Source organism: Lissotriton vulgaris, chromosome 1_1 (assembly GCF_964263255.1).
Source record: "Lissotriton vulgaris chromosome 1_1, aLisVul1.2, whole genome shotgun sequence".
Classification (NCBI taxonomy): domain Eukaryota; kingdom Metazoa; phylum Chordata; class Amphibia; order Caudata; family Salamandridae; genus Lissotriton; species Lissotriton vulgaris.
The window spans coordinates 510,138,595-510,158,063 of record NC_141685.1 but is presented as its reverse complement, the minus strand read 5'-3'; the positions used below and the strand labels follow the sequence as shown (position 1 = coordinate 510,158,063).

General features: G+C 41.2%; 1 protein-coding gene across 1 annotated transcript in view; it reads right to left on the bottom strand.

Moving 5' to 3' along the window:
* MSH4 (mutS homolog 4) overlaps positions 1-19,469 on the bottom strand; it is a 1,592,310-nt gene that overhangs the window by 1,310,585 nt on the left and 262,256 nt on the right. The window contains exon 6 of the mRNA XM_086925563.1: positions 18,260-18,375. Coding sequence (XP_086781689.1) covers positions 18,260-18,375 — 116 coding nt within the window. The remainder of the gene's footprint in view (positions 1-18,259; positions 18,376-19,469) is intronic.

Here is a 19,469-nt window from a genome sequence, read left to right as displayed (position 1 = left end):
TCGAATATATTAGACTTAATTGTGAGTGCCAGCTAGCTCAGAAGTCACTAGAAACTTTCTCGAATTCACGAAAAGGGATTAGTTCTGACAACCGCATAAACAGGACAACTTTGTTTCCCCCAAGATAAAACTGATCATCAGAGTCGTGGAAACAATAGATAGATATTTCACTCAGTCAATCGTGCATGCTTCGTTTCACCAGAGGTGCAGAGAAATAGATAGACAGGTGTTTTCAATAAAAAGGTTTTATTGAACAGACTTCTTTCTCAAGCATAAGAAATGAACTGCTACAATCGTAAAACTGTTTGCAAAATATAATGCATATAGTATAAAGAGTAGAATAAAATAATACTGTAAGAGCATTGTATGGTGCCTAAACCATAGATAAATACGTACATAAATAACAGATGCTAAAAGTACTCAACTGGTGCTTCTAAAATACGCCTACCCCGATGTACCTAACCTAAGCTCGGTATGAGGGAAGAAGTAAGTGAGGTGTAGCATAAATGTAGTATTCTTTTTGCCAAGAATCTATCCAAGATTTCTCTTAGGGTCTAATCAGCTCCGTACCTTAGTTTGGAACGAAGAAGGTCAGGCTCAGGACTCGATTTCCCAACAACCCGCAAGGGTAGCTTGGAAACACTGGAGCTGGATTTCTCGGCAGGAGAAAAGACAGCGTCTATCTCAGTGCGTCTGCTGGAGGGTCGGCTTCCTTCGGCACTTGCAGTAGCAGGGCGCGTCGGGCAAGTAGACAGTCGACCTGCTCCAAACCACTGTGTGTTTGCTAATGCAAGTGTGGGCATTTTTATACCTTGAAGTTGCTGAGTTTGACGTAAAGGTGGACATAATAACATCATTAAAGACTGTCCGTTCTTTGAAAACTCCATGAGTTCTTGGACAAGTCAGTTCTAGAGGAAGGGATAATCCCCAGCTGCTGAAGCCGAGTTTTCGGAACTAGTGGAAGTAGCCTGCCGTATTTGGACTAAATATGGTTATGATTCTTATGCCTATATAAGGACATAGTGATTTATACTTATATAAGGGCATGAATCAGGAAATTTACAATAGTGTCCTAAAATGGTTCACAACAAGGCCACGTATCAGATGTCAGGAAGGGAACAATTTCCCTATACTCAAATTAGACACACCCTTATGAAGGCCATACCCCCAGGATCCGATCTGCCTGAGTCCTCTCCACTCGAGGACCGTTTGCTAACAGACACACTATCCAAGAAGGCAATATCATTAACATATCAAAAGCTGATCAATAATCAGAAGGATCCCACACAGACTCTTAAGGAGAGATGGCAGGCAGAGGTGGGGGAGCTGGACGAACAGTAGTGGCAGAAGGTACTGGCGTCCCAGCGGGGGGTGGCGACCCCTTCCAGATTAAAACGTGTGCAACTTAAAATACTACACAGAACGTATTACACACGGTCAATACTGCATAAAATGGGGAGGGCAGACACGCCACTTTGCCTGAGGGGATGTGAGCTGGTTCTTTGTATCACACAATATGGGACTGTCCCCACATTACACAATACTGGAGGGCGGTTAGGACACCGATCACCCAGATGTGTGGGTTTGAGGTCCCCCTTGAACCGTAGAAGTGCTTACTTAATGTGTGGGAGCCCACAGATCTAAACCACGCAGCACAGGAATGGGCTACATTCAGCATTACTCTAGCCAAAAGGAAAATTGCAAGACACTGGGGAGCCCAAACAACACTCTCCCACCAGCAGTGGTGTCGCGATCTTGATAGTGCCATGGTGGCAGAAAAGGCAGTTTTTATTAAGGATGCCCCCGAAAACGGACACGAATATGGGGGAAATTGAATAATTTTTGGGGAAACATATGTACCCCTCCACCCGAGGACTCAGATTCAGGCATGAGTGACTGATATTCAGACAACGGACTTGCCATGAGAAAAACCCAATGTGGGGCAAAGAGGTTTGGCAACTGTATGAAGGTGGGGTAGGCACACCTGTGCCTATATGTCTTTTTATTATGTATGGAATTACTGTGTGTTATAATAATAAATTACTCTCTAAATACGGTCATGTCTGTGAACTACTCTACTCAAGGTGTATTATAATGGCAATAAAATGTTTTAAAAAATAAAGACATGATACATTTTGCATATCGGTTTGTGTCTGGGTTAAGGTCAGATATATCCCAAATGATTAAAGAGCATAAGTTGTGTTGGCAGGCAAAGCCTATTGATGAACTTCTCAAGTATGCAAAATACTGTGGGGATGGCAATAGACGAAAGAAATTAGAAGAGAAAGTAATGTGGGCCCAAGTAAAATTAGCACAACAACAAGAACTACAGCTAAGTAATCAGGCAAATAATCAAGGAAAAGGAGAAGGACAAGGTGAAGGTACTGGGTCAAACCTAGAGGGTGAATGAGTAAAGAAGAGGCAAAGAAAAAGTTTCCCTGTCACAGGTGCGGAAAATTGGGCCATTGGAAAAACGAGTGTAAACTTATACAGAATAATAATGTCCAAACTCAAAATTTAAATCCAAAGACGCAGAATGAGGTGTCAATGAGGCAACAGGTAATACAGAGTCAATTGCCACCTGCCCCTATGCCAGATTTTGATAGTCAAGCCAAGTACAGTGTGGACACCGGATAACGGGAGGGAAGTGGTAAGAAAAATTCTGTAAAACCACAGTTTCTTTTACAGAACACATTTTTTGACGAGGAGACTTTATGACTGTGCCTGAGAGGGGGGGGGGAGAGGAATGAGTACTTGGCGCATCCTTACCGGTAGATCAGTCAGGTTGAGGGAAGAAAACGAGTTACTTACCTGTAACTACGGTTATCCAGTATTGGTATCTTTCATAGATTCACATGCCTGAATCATTCCCCGTCGTCGAAGCGGGAGTCCCACTGTATAAATATATACAAAAGCAGAGCCTAGAAAATTTCTTGTAGTAGGCTGGAAAAGCCCAAAGGCCTAACTAGGCCTCAAAACTTAGCAGCCTATTTACATCATTATGTAAAAAGACCTGAAATAGTAGCCTCAGCCAATCAGCTGTCCTCACCCTCTAGAACCTTCCCAGCTCAGGCAGTTCTCCTCAGATTTTCACCGCACTTCGTGTGTAAGGGAGTCTCCCTGAGTGCCTACTCAGTTTTTGATCTTTTTTCCGCAAAATGTCTGAAAAGAAGGCTCTTTTCAAAGCTTGTGGAACCTGCTACAAAAAGAGGGTCCATGTGGATGACCAGCACTCTGACTGCATTTATTGTCTACACCCTTCACATGTTGTGAAGGACTGTAGGATTTTCCGTACCTTCCCTCAGAAAACTATCACGGATAGGGAGGATAGGGTTCTTTTGCGGTTGAAGTCTTCTTCCACTGATGATGAGGACAAGGCCTCAACCTCCAGCAAGAGAGCCAGATCCAAGGAAAGTTCTTCTCCTTAGTCAAGTCAAGTCAAGTCAAGTCAAAGAATTTATATAGCGCACTACATACCCAGAGGGTCTCAAGGCGCTTAGGGAGGGGAGGAGGATTACTTGTCAAATATCCACGTTTTAAGTTGCTTTCTGAATGCTAGGTGGTTCTGGGGAAGGCGAAGGTAAGTGGGGAGCGAGTTCCATGTTTTAGCTGCCAGGTATGAGAAGGATCTGCCTCCCATGGTGGTCTTGTTGATGCGAGGTACAGTGGCGAGGGCTTGGCTGGAAGAACGTAGTTGGCGGGAGGGGGTGTAGAAGGACAGTCGTGAGTTGAGGCATTCTGGTCCGATGCCGTAGAGTGATTTGTGTGCATGGGTTAGCAGTCGGAAAGTGATCCTCTTATTGACGGGTAGCCAGTGGAGGTCTTTCAGGTGACCAGAGATGTGTTTGTTACGCGGGATGTCTAATATGATCCTGGCTGAGGCGTTTTGGATTCGTTGGAGTTTCTTCTGGAGTTTAGCGGTAGTACCTGCGTAGAGGGTGTTTCCGTAGTCCAGTCGGCTCGTGACCAGAGCATGGGTGACTGTTTTTCTGGTTTCGGTGGGGATCCAGCGAAATGTTTTTTTGAGCATGCGAAGAATGTTGAAGCAGGATGAGGATACAGCGCTGACTTGTCTGTTCATTGAAAGTGAAGAGTCCAGGATAACGCCTAGGTTCCGTGCGTGGTCTGTCGGGATGGGTGCTTTTCCAAGGGCTTCCGGCCACCAAGAGTCGTCCCATGCAGAGGGGGATGTACCTAAGATGAGGACTTCTGTTTTATCTGAGTTCAGTTTCAGACGGCTGTGTTTCATCCATTCGGCAACTTCTTTCATTCCTTCGTGTAGGTTAGTTTTGGCGGTGCTGGGGTCATTGGTGAGAGAAAGGATCAGTTGAGTGTCATCCGCGTAGGAGATGATGTTGAGATTGTGTTGGCGAGCGATGGCCGCAAGGGGGCTCATGTATACGTTGAAGAGGGTGGGACTGAGTGAGGATCCTTGTGGTACGCCACAGATGACTTCAGTGGCCTCGGACTTGAATGGTGGAAGGCGGACTCTCTGGGTTCTTCCGGTGAGAAACGAGGTGATCCATTCAAGTGCTTTTCCTTGTATTCCGATGTTTCTGAGGCGTTGTAAAAGGGTGCTGTGGCAGACTGTGTCGAAGGCTGCAGAGAGGTCGAGGAGGATGAGGGCGACTGTGTCTCCATTGTCCAGTAGAGTTCGAATGTCGTCTGTTGCTGCGATGAGGGCGGTCTCAGTGCTGTGTTTTGCTCGGAAGCCAGATTGTGAGGAGTCGAGGGATTTGTTGGCTTTGAGGAAAGCGGCGAGCTGATTGTTGACAGCTTTCTCGATGACTTTGGCCGGGAAAGGAAGGAGCGATATGGGGCGGTAATTTTTGAGTTCGGTGGGGTCTGCTGTGGGTTTTTTCAGAAGGGCGGTGAGTTCAGCGTGTTTCCAGTTTTCCGGGAAGGTGGCGGAGTTGAAGGAGCAGTTGATGTCGTCTCGGAGGTGCGGTGCTATGACGGAGTCTGCTTTGTTGAAGATGTGGTGAGGACATGGGTCTGTGGGGGATCCTGAGTGGATGGAGTTCATCAGGCGGATGGTGTCATCAGTGGAGATTGGGTTCCAGTCGTTAAGTGTGTTCAAGGGGAGAGAATGTTCAGCATATGGTTGGGTGGGTTGGTCTTCGGGTTGGTTGTCGAAGCTGTTGTGGATGTCTGCAATTTTGTTGTGGAAGAATAAAGCCAGGGAGTCGCAGAGGGCTTGAGAGGGGGTGATGTCGTTGGAGTTGGCCGAGGGGTTGGTAAATTCCTTGACGATGTTGAAAAGTTCCTTGCTGTTGTGGGCGTTGTTGTCTAGTCGATCCTTGAATGCTGTTTTCTTGGCCTTTCGGATTAGTTGGTGGTGTGTGCGGGTGGCGTTTTGAAGGCGTCCTTGGTGCTAGTGGTTGGGTCTTTTTTCCAGGCCTTTTCAAGGGAGCGGCATAGTTTCTTTGACTTCTTAAGATCATCGTTGAACCATGAGGCCTTCTTGCTGCCAGGTTTGCTTTGACGTTTTTTCAGTGGTGCTAGGATGTCGACGGTGTTGGATAACCATAGGGTGAAGTTGGCGGCGGCTTGGTCTGGGTTAGAAGAGTGGGCTGGGGTGTTTAGAAGGAGCGATGAGGAGATCTGGTCGATGGTGATTTTGTTCCAGTTTCTTTGCAGAGTTGGATGGAGGTGGTTGGTGGGTTTCGGCTTGTTGTAGGTGAAGTGAACGCAGCTGACAGAGAAAGAAGAAACTTAAAACCTCTCAGAGAACTTCAGAACCCACAAAGAGTGCATCGGTTTCTTCACGTATAACAACTGTGAGTACAGCCCAGGCTAAGACTGTTTCTCTGGTGTCTGTACCTACTACTACATTGACTTCTGCCTCTTCTTCTACTTCTACGGTTACCACTTCGGCAATTACCTCACCTTTGATGTCTGTTCAACCATTGCTGACTAAAAACAAGTTGCCATCCGTCGACTAAATCTTCTGGTCTGTCGACGACAATTCTGTCGCGAAGCCGACATCATCGTCGACGAAGACACTTGCGGCTTTGTCGTCGACGAAGACCTCGTCGACAAAGGACTCGTCGTCGAAGTCACCATCGACGGCCTCGTCGACAAAGGACTCGTCGACGAAGACATCATCGACGGCCTCGTCGGCGAAGGGCTAGTCGACGAGGACACCATCGACGGTCCCGACGACGAGGGACTCGTCGACGAAGGCATCATCAGCGGTCCCGACGACGAGGGACTCGTCGACGAAGACACTATTGACGGACCCGTCGACGAAAGGTTCGTCGACGAAGACACCATTGACGACCCCGTCGACGGCAAAATCTTTGTCATTGACAGTACCGTCGACGGAAATCCCTGTAACAGTGGCTTCCGCAGTGACATCTGCTCATCTGTTGCGCAGTTCACCTCCGACAAAGATACAATATACGCATTTTCAAATGAAAACGTATCAAAGGCAAGATTATTCTCACATTTCTCCACTCTTACCATCGCACATTTTGGAGACATATGTGGAAGAGGATTCAGATGAAGGTGAAGAGGATGACGGTCCTTTTGGGATTGCTCGTCACCCTTCTCAATTAAATATTAAATATCAGGAGGATGATGAAGAGGATGTACATGGTCATTATACGCATGACGTTTATTCCACGCCATATCAATCACCTCATACTAGACCTTCTCGGTCTGAGGACACTAGTCATTTGCCATCTTCCTTAATTCAGGACAATACTCGACAATACAAGATGAGCCCAGAAATAAAAGTAGGTGTTGCAGCAGAAATTGAAGGTTTGAACGAACAAGGCATATTAAAAGAAATAATGAGTAGTCCCTGTAATTCACCTATTATTTGCATAAAGAAACTAAACAGAAAATATAGGGTTGTCCAAGATTCACGCAAAATTAATAAAATTGTTGTACCATGTTGTCCAGTAGTACCAAATCCGGCAGTGATTCTTTATCGGATACCGTGGAGTGCAGGATATTTCACTGCAATTGATTTTTGCCATGCTTTTTTCTCCATTCCATTGCATCCAGATAGTCAGTGTTTCGTTTTTGTTCAAATTTGATGAGCATGTTTACATTTAGAATAGTGTTCCTCAAGGGTACACCGAAAGCCCACCGATTTTTAACCAGATTCTAAAAAAAATTCTTGAATCTCTGGTATTGCCCAGACAGTCCGTCTTGGTGCAATACATAGACGACTTATTGGTCGCGTCTAAAACTCAAAATGATTGTGTCATTGATTCCATTGTACTATTGAATCACATGGCTGAAGGTGGACATAAAGTGTCACTTGAGAAATTACAATTCTGTACCTCTTCGGTCAAATATTTGGGACACCAAATAGAAAGAGGGGTCCGAAGAGTGACTTCAGAAAGAATCAAAATGATCAGAAATATGAAATTACCTCAGACTCAGAAAGAAATCAGGATGTTTCTCGCAGTTGTAGGGTATTGCAGGCAGTGGATTGTGGGATTTGCAGTGCTAGCAAAACCATTGATACAATTGACAAAGAAAAGAGCAAGAGATCCAGTCGAATGGGATGATGAAAGCATGATAGCCTGTGTGAAATTACGCAACTGTCTATGCGAAGCCCCAGCGTTAGTTATGCCAGATTATTCCAAAGAGTTTGCATTATTTTGTGATGCAAGAGACAATTGTGCTCTCCCAGTACTAACACAGACACATGGCCTAATGCAACGTCCTGTGGCATATTTCTCTGCCACTTTGGACCCAGTGGCATCTGCATTACCAGGGTGCCTAAAATATGTAGCTACACCTTGCATTAGTCTGGAACAAAGTGAATCCATTGTAATGGGACACACTGTGACAGTGTATGTCCCACATACAGTCGTGATATTGCTGACGCGTACTCGCACACTATATCTTATTCCTAGTCGGCTGACTAAGTATGAGCGAGTTATACTAGTGCAGAAATTGTGACAATAGTCAGATGTACTGTTTTAAACCCAGCAATTTTTTGCCTAATTCACCTTTCGAAGAAGTAAAAAATGAAGTCGAACATGAATGCCTTGATGTTACTGAACTAAGTACCAAACCACGCCCAGATATACAAGAAAAATCTCTAAAGAATCCAGACCATTAGATGTTTGTAGATGGCTCGTGCATGCGTCATGAGGAAGGAGGTTGAGTGCTGCTTACGCTGTGTGTACATTGGCTGGAAGCGTCGAAGCATCATATTTACCAGGAGTCAAGTCTGCACAAATAGCCGAATTGGTAGCTTTATTTAAAGCTTGCAAAATTGGGAGAAATTGGAGAGTGACCATATACACTGACAGTCAGTATGGTTACAGGGTTGTGCACGACTTTGGCCAGCTCTGGATGCAAAGGGGTTTCAGGACTTCTTTAGAAACCTCTATCAAAAATTGACATTTTGTAAAAGAATTAATTGAAGCAATGCAATTACCAAAACAAGGGGCCATGGTCAAATGTGCAGCTCACCAATTAGGAAATGATAAAGTGACAGCTGGTAATCGTTATGCTGACCAAGTTGCCCAACATTGTGCTAAATACAAAATAGCAGTAAACAAGAAAATTGATGCAATGTGGAATCAGCTGCCAATTTATGCTACTGGGGGCATAAGAACATGAGAGGATGAGAGACTTGCAAAATGAAGCAGAAACAAAAGAGAAGGAGGAATGGGAGAAAATAGGTTGTCAGAGAAGAACTGAAGATGGTGTAATAATTTATTTAGATGGGAGACCTGTGTTACCTGACTGTATGCTAGCACCAATGGCTAGAATGTATCACGGAGACACACACATAGGCAGAGATGCAATGATTAGACTTTTTCAACAAGATTGGGTTAATGTAAGGTTCAGGAATATCGCAGAGTCTTTGCCAGAGAGGCTTAATTTGTCAACAAATGAACCCAGGCAGCAAAAACTGTGGTTTGTCCTGGAAAGATTGGGATAGCAGAGGGTCCATTTATAAGACTCCAGATTGATTTCATTCAGTTACCTGCTTGTCAAGGATAAAAAAATGTCCTTGTCATTGTTTGTTTATTTTCCAAGTGGTTGGAGGCCTACCGGACTAGAAGAAATGACAGTTTAACTGTGGCTAAACTACTGTTGCGAGAGCTCATTCCTAGGTTCAGTTTTGCCAGTAACTATTGAGTCAGACCAAGGGTCTCATTTTAATAATGAAATAATTCGATTAATTTGTGAAGCCTTGAAAATTGAGCAAAAGCTGCACTGTGCTTACCACCCAGAGGCTTTTGGAGTGGTAGAACAACTGAATGGCCCAATCAAATCAAGACTGGCAAAGGTGTGTGCATCCACCTCACTGGAGTGGTCTGATGCTTTACCTCTTGTCCTGATGGGGCTCAGAAGCATTCCAGACAAAAATACAGGCTTGAGTCCCCATGAGATACTCATGGGAAGGGCAGTGAGGCAAGCATGTGTACCAGGACACAAGCTGTTAAATGAATCTGATGATTTGGTATTGGAGTATTGCAAAGAGTTGGCTGATCAAGTGCATTCTATTTCTCACCAGGTTGGGGAAGACGCTGTGGCCAGGCAGTCGACTCAAGCGCATGATCTGAATCCTGGTGATTGGGTAGTGATAAAAGATCACACCAGAGAATCGTGCCTAGCACCAAGGTGGGGAAAACCACATTAAGTTATATTGGTTACCACAACAGCTGTAAAGTGTGCAGGGGGAAACATCCTAAACAACGAAGTTCAAACAACGGCTTACCTTAACAACAAAGTCTTAACAACGAAGATTCACATTCCACGAAGTCCTGAACCACAACTTTTCAATGAAGTCCTTTACAATGAAGAATCATACTTCCGGGAAGTATGTGAAGTCCGTCACTTCTCTCTGCATCCCTACCCCTCAACTATACTTTCATTGGGCAGTGTTGGAGTGTTACGTCACTCATCTCTGCCCGAAGCTATCCACGCCCGACTTTAAGTAAAAAGGAAGTAATCTCAGTGTTTTAAAGATCATGACAGAAAAGACAACAAAGACAAGTAACCTTGATTGCTAACTGAAGTGCAAGAAATCCGCTGTGAAAGGACAGAAATGTTTACTTAAAACGGGCTCCAGTCTTCACTTTTAAACCTCGCAAAAACTTGCACTAAAACCATCAGGCAGATGTGATTATAAAGCTCTGCATGAGTAAATCCGTATTTAAGAATTTTGGGTTGTCACCTTTGAAGATTTCAGAAAGAAGGGCAGAAGCCGTGACCCCTGGCTCCGTGGTTTAATCAGCAGCAGCTTTAACACGTTGTTAACAAGGATGAAGTAAGGAGAGGTGTCACAAATCCCATATGAAGGACTGCAGCTGAGAATAATTTGGAGTTTGTGAGGTATAAAAAAAATTACTATATACAAAAAAAGAATAAATTAACAAATAAATGGGTAATGAGCAATTAAAAACTATTTTGTGGAAGTTTTGTTATTACAATACTGCCATCTATTGGCCAGTCACAAAGTGATTCTTTTCGTGATTAAGAAAGTCGTTGGAAAAAAAGTAGTGGTTTAGGATAGCTCGTTGAAAAGCTTTCGTGGTTCAGGAAGTCGTGATTAAGGAAGTAGTTGTTTAGACATATAACCGTGTGCAGGTTTGCCTAATTGGATTCATGCAAGGCATACCAAAAGAGTAACTGAACCTGACGAAGCTGAGGCTGAAGGTTGTACAGCTGAAGGATCGCAAGAATCTGATCCTGAAGTATCGGATGAAGAAAAACGTAGCCCCAGTTAGGATGATTAGATCCCAATAGTAGACATACCTGAAATAACAGTGAGAACAAGAAGCCAAACTTATTTAGACTGACAGAGTGATAGTGAGGATGCGACAGGAATAGAAGAATGCACTCAGATTGCAGAAAATAAAACCAATAACAAATCTGAGAATGACCAGATAAGGAAAGCGCAATACACTCAGACAGAAAAAAATAGAAACAGCACTCCTGAGTCTGAGAAGGGACAGTTAGGCACTAGAGAAATCGCCCAGGCAGAAGACAATCAAGAAATAATAAGACCTGAGCAGGACCAGATAGGTAAAGAAAAACAAGTTCAGGAAGAAGGAGAACAAAGTCATAGCAAACAACAACCTAAACAGGGTCAGAATAGAGTAGAAGAACACATCCAGGCAGAAACGGCAAAGGTAATAAGCCCTGGACAAGGACAGATAGTGAGGAATTCAGAAGATGAAATTAATTGAATTGTGCCACAAATCAATTAAAATAAAAGAGCAATTGAAGGAATTGAGAACACAGTGCCAGCTAAAAGACTCAGAAAGGGTGATATGTGGTCTAGTATTATCAAGAGTCGAAATATCGCCTTAAGACAATAAGTGAAGACCCAGAACAAGTAGATGAAGTAACCAGTCAATCTGGACCATCATTAGAAAAACCAAAAAGGAGAAGTCTATGTTTGAAAAGACTGAATAATAAATTCAAGGGTTCCGAATGGACATATGTGATTCCTGAGGACTTTGAGAATCTGGGAATACGTGGATACGGTGATGAAGAGTTGAGTGCTGATTGAATTGACAAAGAAGTGAGACCAACTTGAAAAATTTAAATTGCGTTTGTATTTGGTCTAAAAGTCACAAAGAGGGCAATAAATCTCCTTAGTCAAAAATGGCTGATGATAGAGCTGCTGCAAGCCCAAACCAAAATTGTATAAAGACATGTTGTAGAATACGCATATGTAGTATATTCATAGTGCTCATAGCATGTTTGGGACTTACAATACCCATACCTTATTTATTTAATGACTGCAAATAAACAGAATAACACTAGTACACATGGAAAGGTAGCTAACATTAAGCAAGACCGAGTAGAATTAGAAGCACCAGATGAGACAGATTTACCCCACAGTCTAAAGAGATATGAGACAGATTTAAATGTTTTTCCTAACCTGTTAGTACATTATGTAGAAACTATGGAAGTTAGTGATTGCTATGTATGTATGAAATCACCAACATCAGTAGCAGAAGAAGTGACATATCATCATTTACCATTGACCTATGGCATTTCATGTAGTATATTAGCTAGTTTATTTTACAGAACTGCAAAGTTACAATATTATTCTAATATAGCAGTGATTTTTCCTGAAATTCCTTTGCGTAGAAACATGAACCCTGTCCTTAGCAGTAGAGATTCACAGTTTATGGGTGAATATTTTCTAACAATGAAAACAATAGATCTAGCTGAAGCACATAAGGATAATCTAACATGTAGGTTACATGAAGAAGAAAATATATTTTTGAATTTAGTAGAGAAAAGGAGGTAGGATTTCCAAAGAAGAGCTACTGTACCGAAACCTCAGACACCTACATGGGTTGAAAGGGAAGATTTTATTGAAACTGGCAAGACTCATGCTGCTATGTCCCTGGATCTGGAAAAGAAGGGGAAAATCTGTCTCCGTAGGTTAAAAACAGAGTATGACAATGTTTTCATAAGTTCCATTGAACGTGAACACAATTTCCTGATAATCGGGGGTTGGGGGACTAAAAGGGGGAACTTATCCTTTATTTCCTGGAGTCTATTATATTTGTGGAAACAAAGCTTATTTTAAGCTGAGTGATCATTGGTATGGGAGTTGCTATTTCGGAATAGTATTCCCAAAGGTAGATCATGTTAAAAGAATCACTGGAAGGAATGAAGAAAATAATGGACTAACACGAAAGAAAAGAGCTAGTTTTTCAGAAATTGTAGGAGATATATTTAGTGCATTGATACCTTCAGTGGAAGTAATTTTGAATACGCAAAGAATTTGTAAATTATCTGCGGTGGTTGATCGCTTATCGACTGACACTGCTGGAGGGTTCTTATTGATCAATACTGAATTAATTGCGGTAAGATCTATGGTTTTGCTAAATCGACTTGCTCTTGCTATGTAATTGGCAAAAGAGGGCGGAGTCTGTAAAATGTTGAAGGCGCAACATTGTTGCACCTACATACCTGACAACAGTATCGAAATTGGGAGATATGTCAAAAATATCATGAATTTGGAAGAAGAATTGAAACCACTGGAGGTTGATAGTGCATGAAAGAGACTAACTGATGTTTTTTCTTCAGTAGGTAGTTGGTTTTCTAATTTTGGAAAAAGCATTGTAGGTTCAATACTGATGCCAATAATAGGAATAGCCCTATTAGTCCTAATGATAATGATTTTGGTGCAAATGCTGCAGGAAATTAATATGGTATGCAGTGAATGAGAAAGGAAATAAGAGAAAATATGATGATATTCAACATGAAGACATTTACAAAAGAATGAAAGGTTTCCAAAAGAAAGGGGATATTCTAAAGTAATAAAAGAAATTGAATTAGGAAACTGCTAAAGTTGGCATCTGGTTCAGTAATTAGTGATGGCATAAAATGCCATCAAAGAGGGGATTGATGGAGCAAGGTTTCATACGCAAAGAAACTTGCTTGGACTCAATCCTCTCGAAATAACATGTAACAAATTAACCAACATGTTTGTGAGTACTAACAGTTGCACCACACAACATTTCTGTATCTAGGGGAAGCTTTTAAATGTGCTTTACTAACAAGTAACTCAAGTGTATTAATATGGCTGCCAAAAACGACGTCCTTTGCTTTTGTTGGGAATTCTTTGCAGCTGCGCAGTAGTGACTAAAATGGCCGCTTTGAATCTCACATGCTAATACATATGCCTCTGCTAGAACTAAACCTTGAGTGATTTGCTAATCTGCTAATGCAATAGTTAAAATAAAGTAATGGGAATAGAGTAGAAATAAGGGGTATACAGTGCATTCATTTAGTTTCGTATTCTAATATGTCATTCTTAAATTTTGCTATTAGCTCGTATTTGGACCTGAAGGATGACTTGTATCGCCATCTTGAAAATCCGAATGGGCATGTGCTGGGAACATTGCAAGACCTCGACAGAGTGCCAAGTCCCATCTTACTAGTGATGCGCCTGAGAACTTTACCTCCTGACCCAGAGAAGGGAACAAGTGTACAAATAAAATTACATTGTATGAAAATAATATCAATGTTGCTGGGTGGAATAAAAGCTTGGGAAAGTAAAAATGTGGGTGGGAACATAGAATAATTAAACTAAAGAGAATGACTTCATATTAGTGTGGTGTAATGACCTCTCCCCATCCCACTGGCCAATCAGTGCACAAATAAAATTACATTGTATTAAAATAATATGAATGTTGCTGGGTGAAATAAAAGCTTGGGAAAGTAACATTGTGGGTGGGAACATAAAATCATTAAACTAAAAATAATTACTTCATATTATTATGGTGTGATGACCTCTCCCCATCCCACTGACCAATCAAACGAAGGGAATAAACGAATATTGACACATTGGGGGTGGTACATACCCTGAAAAATGGTATAACTAAGGTAGGCTTAGTCAGTTGGATTGTCCGACTTGTCACACACCTGTCACTGACCCAACGTATGCTGAAGGAGATTGTGGATGTTGCGGAGCTCAGAGGTCAGGTTGAGCACTCTGAAAGAAGATTCGGGATATTGCTGAAGGAGAAGACTGTGTCCATCTAGAAGGGGAATGAGAGTAGCACCAGAGAGGGGTGTAACACTGGCCTTGCACTTAGAAGAGGTTACTGGTCCTGTCCTGCACCTGTCCTGACCTGTTGGCACCCGTCTAGTCGGGAGCCCTTTCTTTCCAGCCCTTGGCAAGGGGTTGGTCCACGAACCATTCTAGGTAAATATAACCCTGTGTGGTATGTCTTTGTACTGTTTCACATTCTCACCCTTCCCAGGTACCATTGTCTAGAAATGTTGCTAAGTCTCTAAAGATTTATTCTTTGATTATTATTTTTCTACTTGAAAAGGTATTAACCAAAATGCATTGGTACTTGACTCACAAAATATTGCATAGATAAAGTTTTAAAAAACTCTCCCGAGTCTGTGGTCATTTCAAGACAGAGTAAATGTAAATTTATGCCTATTATTCTAACCACTTGATTCATCAATCAGAGGAAATTAGGTACTAACGAGTTTAAGTTTGGTAAGAAAGAGTGAACAGGTAAATCATAAATCAAGTCAGATAAAGTATCCTGAACCTCAGCGCAGTTTTGACAGCTTATTGTGTGAATGTTTGTGAGTCCAGGAGAGTATGGTGTTTTAGATAATATCCTAAACTGGTAACCGCGCACCATCACCATGCTTCTTTTAATATCTGCTGTAATAATTTTGCATATGTTTTAGATTGGCAACAAATGAAGCATTATAAAACACTGCTTCAGATTTCTTGTGCATAATCTATTGGTGTTAAGAGTGAAGGGAAACCAATGTTTCTCTGTCAGGAATATTGTATTACTGTGCAATTCCAAAAGCACACCTTCTTCGGATAAGTTCAGCAGAGATTTGCAGAACACCACATGTCCATTTCCCCACTCTGAATAGTAAATTAATATACCTGTACTTGCCTTAGAGCGATGGGAAATCTACTGAGTGTGGTCAGGATTGACCTATGGCATGTGGCACCTAGTTCCAGTCGTTACAGACAGCAATTTAAAAAGAAGCTGCAAAGGAATTGGGGTTATCCAGGAAGCTGGTGATACCGGAGTATAATCTCAGTTAACAAAAAGGGGCATACATTCTGAACATTCAGCATTTGGTGGAAATCTAAGCTAACACGTGTCTGCAGGGGCATTGGCATTACGAGTTGTGTGATATTTATCACAACCATGCAGTTTTCCACTGAAGAATTCCAGCAGGTTAAACCTTCCATAATGAAATGAGGGGAAAAGGCCCAAAAAAACAAAAACATGTGTAATTCAAAAGTCCTATTTCGCATGTTATGCCACTTTTTTCTGTTGAAAACTTAGATTAGGGTGTATTTACCACATGTGGTAAATACCTCATCCTGTGATAATGGAATTTAGCATATGTGTTAAATACCCCATTCTATTCCGTAAAACTTACAATTAGGGCCCTGGTGGCCTCTAGCAGGAGTGGGGTTTAGAGACTTCCCCCTTATTGGCTAGAGTTTGGTTCATTTCCAGTTATGTGCAACCAAACTGAAGGAAGTTCACATCTCCGTCTAAGATTGACCGCTGTTCTCTGTACTCAAAGATTCCACCTCAACAAAGGGAATAATTCCAGAATGCAAATCCATGAATTATCCAAAGTTGGAAACGGCAGACTATGGACCCTGCCCCACTGCATCCAGCATCAACACAGGGGTAGCAGACAGCATTTCCCGAGCCAAGCTCACACATGGCATGGCCACCCCACAAATGTGTTTGGGGATCCCAAACATAGGAAGAAATATTAAAATGTGCATGAATATCGAAGAAGATAGCGTAAAATGAGACTAATAGGTTCACCACAAATTGCCAAACCTAAAATACATAATTCCTCAGAGAACAGGCAGAAAAAGAGCATTTTGGGAGTCTTAAATATTAAGGGGACTTTGAATTCTAAAAATGAAGGAATTCATACAGATAACAAAAATGTGTTCTAAGCACCTGTCAGACAAGCTTGGATTGTTTTAAGTGGTAATTCTGATAGGGAACCCATCTTAAAAAAATGTCACATGGGGATATTTTACGAGAACATAATGTGGTAGAAGACACATTTGTGCCCATTGGGAGTACTGGGACAGGAGCAGTACCATTCTATCTAGCAAAGTGCTTTCAGCTGCAATATTACCAAGCACGGATATGTAGATAGGTTAATGGTCGAGCCCCTAGGTGTGAATTCAGGTATTGCACCGTTACAACGCAACTTTTACAACGCACTACCATTGCATCGCAACTTTTACAACGCAAATACCATTACAATGCATGCCATTACAACGCATGTCGTTACATAGCAGATACTATTACAACGCATGCCATTACATCGTAAGTATAGGTAAGTATATAATTTTTATTTTATTTTATTTTACATTATTTTATTAATTTAATTAATATTTAAAATAAATTAAAATATTAATTTATGTATTTTTTTTAATTATTTATATTTATTAATTTAAGTGATTTTTGGGGTATTTTTAGGTTTTAGGGCTGGGTTTGGTTTTTGGGGTACAGGGGTATTTTTAGGTTTTAGGGCTGGGTTTGGTTTTTGGGGTACAGGGGTATTTTTAGGTTTTAGGGCTGGGTTTGTTTTTTGGGGTACAGGGGTATTTTTAGGTTTTAGGGCTTGGTTTGGTTTTTGGGGTACAGGGTTATTTTTAGGTTTTAGGGCTGGGTTTGGTTTTTGGGGTACAGGGGTATTTTTAGGTTTTAGGGCTGGGTTTGGTTTTTGGGGTACAGGGGTATTTTTAGGTTTTAGGGCTGGGTTTGGTTTTTGGGATACAGGGGTATTTTTAGGTTTTAGAGCTGGGTTTGGTTTTTGGTGTACAGGGGTATTTTTAGGTTTTAGGGCTTGGTTTGGTTTTTGGGGTACAGGGGTATTACGTCTTTAAATAAAATAAATTAATTAAATAATTTAATTAAATTTAATTAAATTAATTACAATAATACAATTAATTGAATTACATTACTTAAATTAAATTAATTACTTTTTTTATTTATTTAATTTATTACAATTAAATAATATTATTTACAATTTTTAAATTAATTACATTTCTTTATTTATATTAAATTAAATTATATTAAGTTTTTTTTTAATTTCATTTAAATTATATTTATTGTAATAAATTAAATTATATTATTTACTATTTATAAATTTATTAAATTTCATTAATTATATTATTTTAAATAAATTAAATTAATTACAATTTTAATTTTAATTAAATTACTATAATTAAATTAAATTATATTAATTACTGAGTTAAAAAAAATGTAAATTATATTTATTAATTTAAATAAATTAACTTTATTACATTTAAAAAAAAAAGATATACTTACCTATACTTACGATGTAATGGCATGCGTTGTAATAGTATCTGCTATGTAATGACATGCGTTGTAATGGCATGCATTGTAATGGTACCTGCTTTGTAAAAATTGCGTTGTAACGGTCTGCGTTGTAAAATAACGCGTTGTAACGACATAGATCCGTGAATTCACACTGTTGACTACGCTTATCTTCTCTTATGTTTTTGTAAGTGATGAACAGTCTCAGATCCCTCAAAGTACAAAGAGGGTAACTTAGTTGAAAGGAAGGCAAAAGAATATAATTCGGCATTATTGCAAATTCTTGTATCAGTATGAATCACGGGAAATCGAGAAGATATTACACATCACAATTTAATAAGGTTTCTTTTTGCTGATCACACAGGAACTATTTAAATGTATAATAGCATACAAGGAAGGCAATGACATAAATGTTTCCTTATTTAACATACTTAGACTGAACCTCCATTATGACAGTGCTGAATTCAGGTGTACACAATTGTTCAATTGATTCTAATCCCTTGGTTTCATTAAAATATTTTCTTTGCACAGTAGTGAAGGTCACATTCTGTAGGAAGAAAAACAAAAGCATCCAAAAAATACTTAATAGCAATGTTTTCATATCATTGTCAGGTTTATTATCAGAACGTTTTACACTCCTATAGATCCTCAACAGAATAAACTACAGGCTACAGAAGTTCTTAAACTCAAGACAAACCGCTTTCAGGCACATTAATGTAACCCCTGGGAGACTTATGGTGAGATTTTTTAAAACATTTCTGGGGGACAGGGTGGCTGCTGCACCTTATATGGCACTCTTTACATAGGTTTCTGGTGCCTCTGACCCTTCCTGGGGCACCACAAGGCAAAGGTGAAAATCGCCTGGGGCTGATCGGGCACTCCATTGGTCAGGGGCACAAATATTAAATTACCTTTTTCAATTTTATACTTTATGGGTGACCTTGTAACATACAGCATCTGCAGCCCCAGAGCCAGCATTCACTTTGTGCACCACCTGGCAGGAGGCGAAATCAGTGCTTCTCTGGACCGCAGGGGGAGTTTTAGAGTGTGGTACACAAGCCACTCCAGGCACTGGGGAAAGTGAGCCCCCCGCCACAAGCTCTTCTTCTCTCCTTGGCCTTCCTTGTCCCAGAGGGAGGTTGTCCCCGGAACATCTTTACTTGCGTCGATCCTCAGGGAATAGTGTCGCCGGGTACGCAGGGATGCTCTGGGAGGAGGACCGTAGCATGTCCTTGCCCAAAACCAAATAAAATAAAATAAGGATGCAACAGCACTTGGGGACTTGCCCCCAGGGGGAATATATTGATAGAACTACACTGTTTGTCTCTGCTTGGTCCACTCACAGGATGAGACTGTATCTTGCGCCCCTTAGGGCCGATATACATGATCTTGGGCACATTTTGCTCCTGGTTGCCAGCCCTAACTACAAGGAGCCTAATCCTCAGGCCTCCTGGCCTCTAAAAGGGTACTTTTATTGAGGAGCTAGATATCAGTCCTCCCTCCGCCAGACCTGTCCTCTAAAAGCCCACCAGATGCTCTCTCATGCTTGTGGTGGATCTTCCTTAGTCCCTCCACAGCCAGCAAGCAGAACATCCTCCTTCCCATATACTCCACTCCAGGATCCGCGGTCTCATAGCTGTC